Genomic DNA, 2051 nt, shown 5'->3' on the forward strand with positions numbered 1-2051 from the left:
TACTTATGTATTATCTCAGTTGCTTGCCTCAGAGGTCTTTGGGGATCCAGACAGAATCTTCAGCTGCCTCCCCTGTCTGTTTCTCTTTATAAAATTACCAAATGTTTCAAATAATCAGAATAGCATAGAGTGTAATTTTTTTAAAAATGGCCACCTGTTAACCCTTGTGGGAATTAACAATGGATGACACTCTGCTGTATCACCTTCAGGTTTTTGTTAAAGGAATAGAATAATATGCATACAAAAGGCACCTACTTCTTTTTTTTAAAGATTTTACTTATTTCTCAGAGAGAGAGAGAGAGAGAGAGAGAGAGAGAGAGATACAGAGCACAAGCAGAGGGAGCGGCAAGGCAGAGGGAGAAGCAGACTCCCCACTGAGCAGGGAGCCTGATGTGGGACTTGATCTCAGGACCCTGGGATCATGCCCTGAGCCAAAGGCAGGCGCTTAACTGACTGAGCCACCCAGGCATCCTGAAGGCACCTACTTCTTATCCCTCTCTATTAGTCTCCATCCCATCCTAAAACAGTGTTTGTCTCTGGTGATACTTCACCTGCTGGTCTAGAAAACACACATTTGATTGTGTTGTCACTCCACCTTCTCCATCAGATTCATCAACGACATGGGACCCAGAAACAAAACAGGGGTTTCAGAATTCCTTCTTATGGAAGTGACAGAGGATCCAGAACTGAAGCCCCTTCTCTTTATTCTGTTTCTATTCATATACCTGGTCACCATCCTGGGAAACTTGCTCATCATCCTGGCTGTCAGCTCCGACTCCCACCTCCACACCCCCATGTACTTCTTCCTCTCCAACCTGTCCTTTACTGACATCTGTTTAAGCACAACCACCATCCCAAAGATGCTGGTAAACATCCAAGCACAGAATCAGAGCATCACTTATACAGGCTGCCTCACACAGATCTACTTTGTCCTGGTTTTTGCTAGTTTGGAAAGTTTTCTTCTTGCAGTAATGGCTTATGACCGCTATGTGGCCATCTGTCATCCACTGAGGTACACCGTCATCATGAACTCCCACCTCTGTGGCCTTCTGATTCTACTCTCCTTGTGCATTAACATTGTGGATGCCCTGATGCACAGTCTGATGGTGTTGCAACTGACCTTCTGCACAGACCTTGAAATCCCTCTCTTCTTCTGTGAAGTTGTTCAGGTCATCAAGCTTGCATGTTCTGACACCCTCATCAATAACATCCTGATATATTTTGCAACTAGCATATTTGGCGGTATTCCTCTGTGTGGAATCATTTTCTCTTATACTCAGATAGTATGCTCTGTTTTGAGAATGCCATCAGCAGGTGGGAAGTATAAAGCTTTTTCCACCTGTGGGTCTCACCTGTCAGTTGTGTCTTTGTTCTATGGGACAGGTTTGGGGGTATACATAAGTTCTGCTCTTACTAACTCTTCCAGAAACACTGCAGTGGTTTCAGTGATGTACTCTGTTGTCCCTCAAATGATGAACCCTTTCATCTACAGCTTGAGGAACAGGGACATGAAGGGAGCCTTGAAGAAACTTACCAGTAGGACACCTTCTCTTCTATGATTGTGTCATTGGCATTCGACTGTGGTTTCTAGAATGAGTCAGAGTGACAAAAATACATGATGAGCCAGAATATCTGATTCTTGCATCATCAACTTCTTCTGAAATTACGAGATAGCATAATGGTCATGTGCATTTTAATTTGATGTGGAAAACTAACTTGCACTTTATCCAGCAATGTGGTGTTTGGCAAGTGATTTCAAATCTCTAATCTCAGTTTCTGAGTCAGATTCCTTAAAAGCAGAACCTGGGTCAGGGGTTCTTGTAGTAGTGATTTTGTGAGGTTTGTTTTCAGAAGAGAAGTGGGATAAGGTTAAACAGAACAGGGAAAGAATTTAAATGAGGATGTTGTGAGTCTACCTGAATCTAGGATCATACCATGAGAATCGCACTTCAGTGTTGGAGCTGCTAGGAGGCCAGGTGCTGATATTTTGTACCCCAATTCAGGAATCACCAATTCCAGTCACTGGAAAGTGTACCTGTGCAGGACAATAT

General features: G+C 43.3%; 1 protein-coding gene across 1 annotated transcript; it reads left to right on the top strand.

Annotated features, from left to right (window-relative positions):
- The first annotated feature begins 620 nt into the window (after nt 1–620).
- On the top strand, nt 621–1559 carry LOC148165190 (olfactory receptor 7G1-like). Its single transcript, XM_088022564.1, has one exon. The coding sequence runs from the start codon at nt 621–623 to the stop codon at nt 1557–1559; it is 939 nt and encodes a 312-aa protein (XP_087878690.1).
- The last annotated feature ends 492 nt before the right edge of the window (nt 1560–2051 follow it).

This window comes from Eumetopias jubatus, unplaced genomic scaffold, assembly GCF_037043125.1.
Source record: "Eumetopias jubatus isolate StellerSeaLion01/CBP00866 unplaced genomic scaffold, mEumJub1_p1.0 scaffold_1, whole genome shotgun sequence".
Lineage (NCBI taxonomy): Eukaryota > Metazoa > Chordata > Mammalia > Carnivora > Otariidae > Eumetopias > Eumetopias jubatus.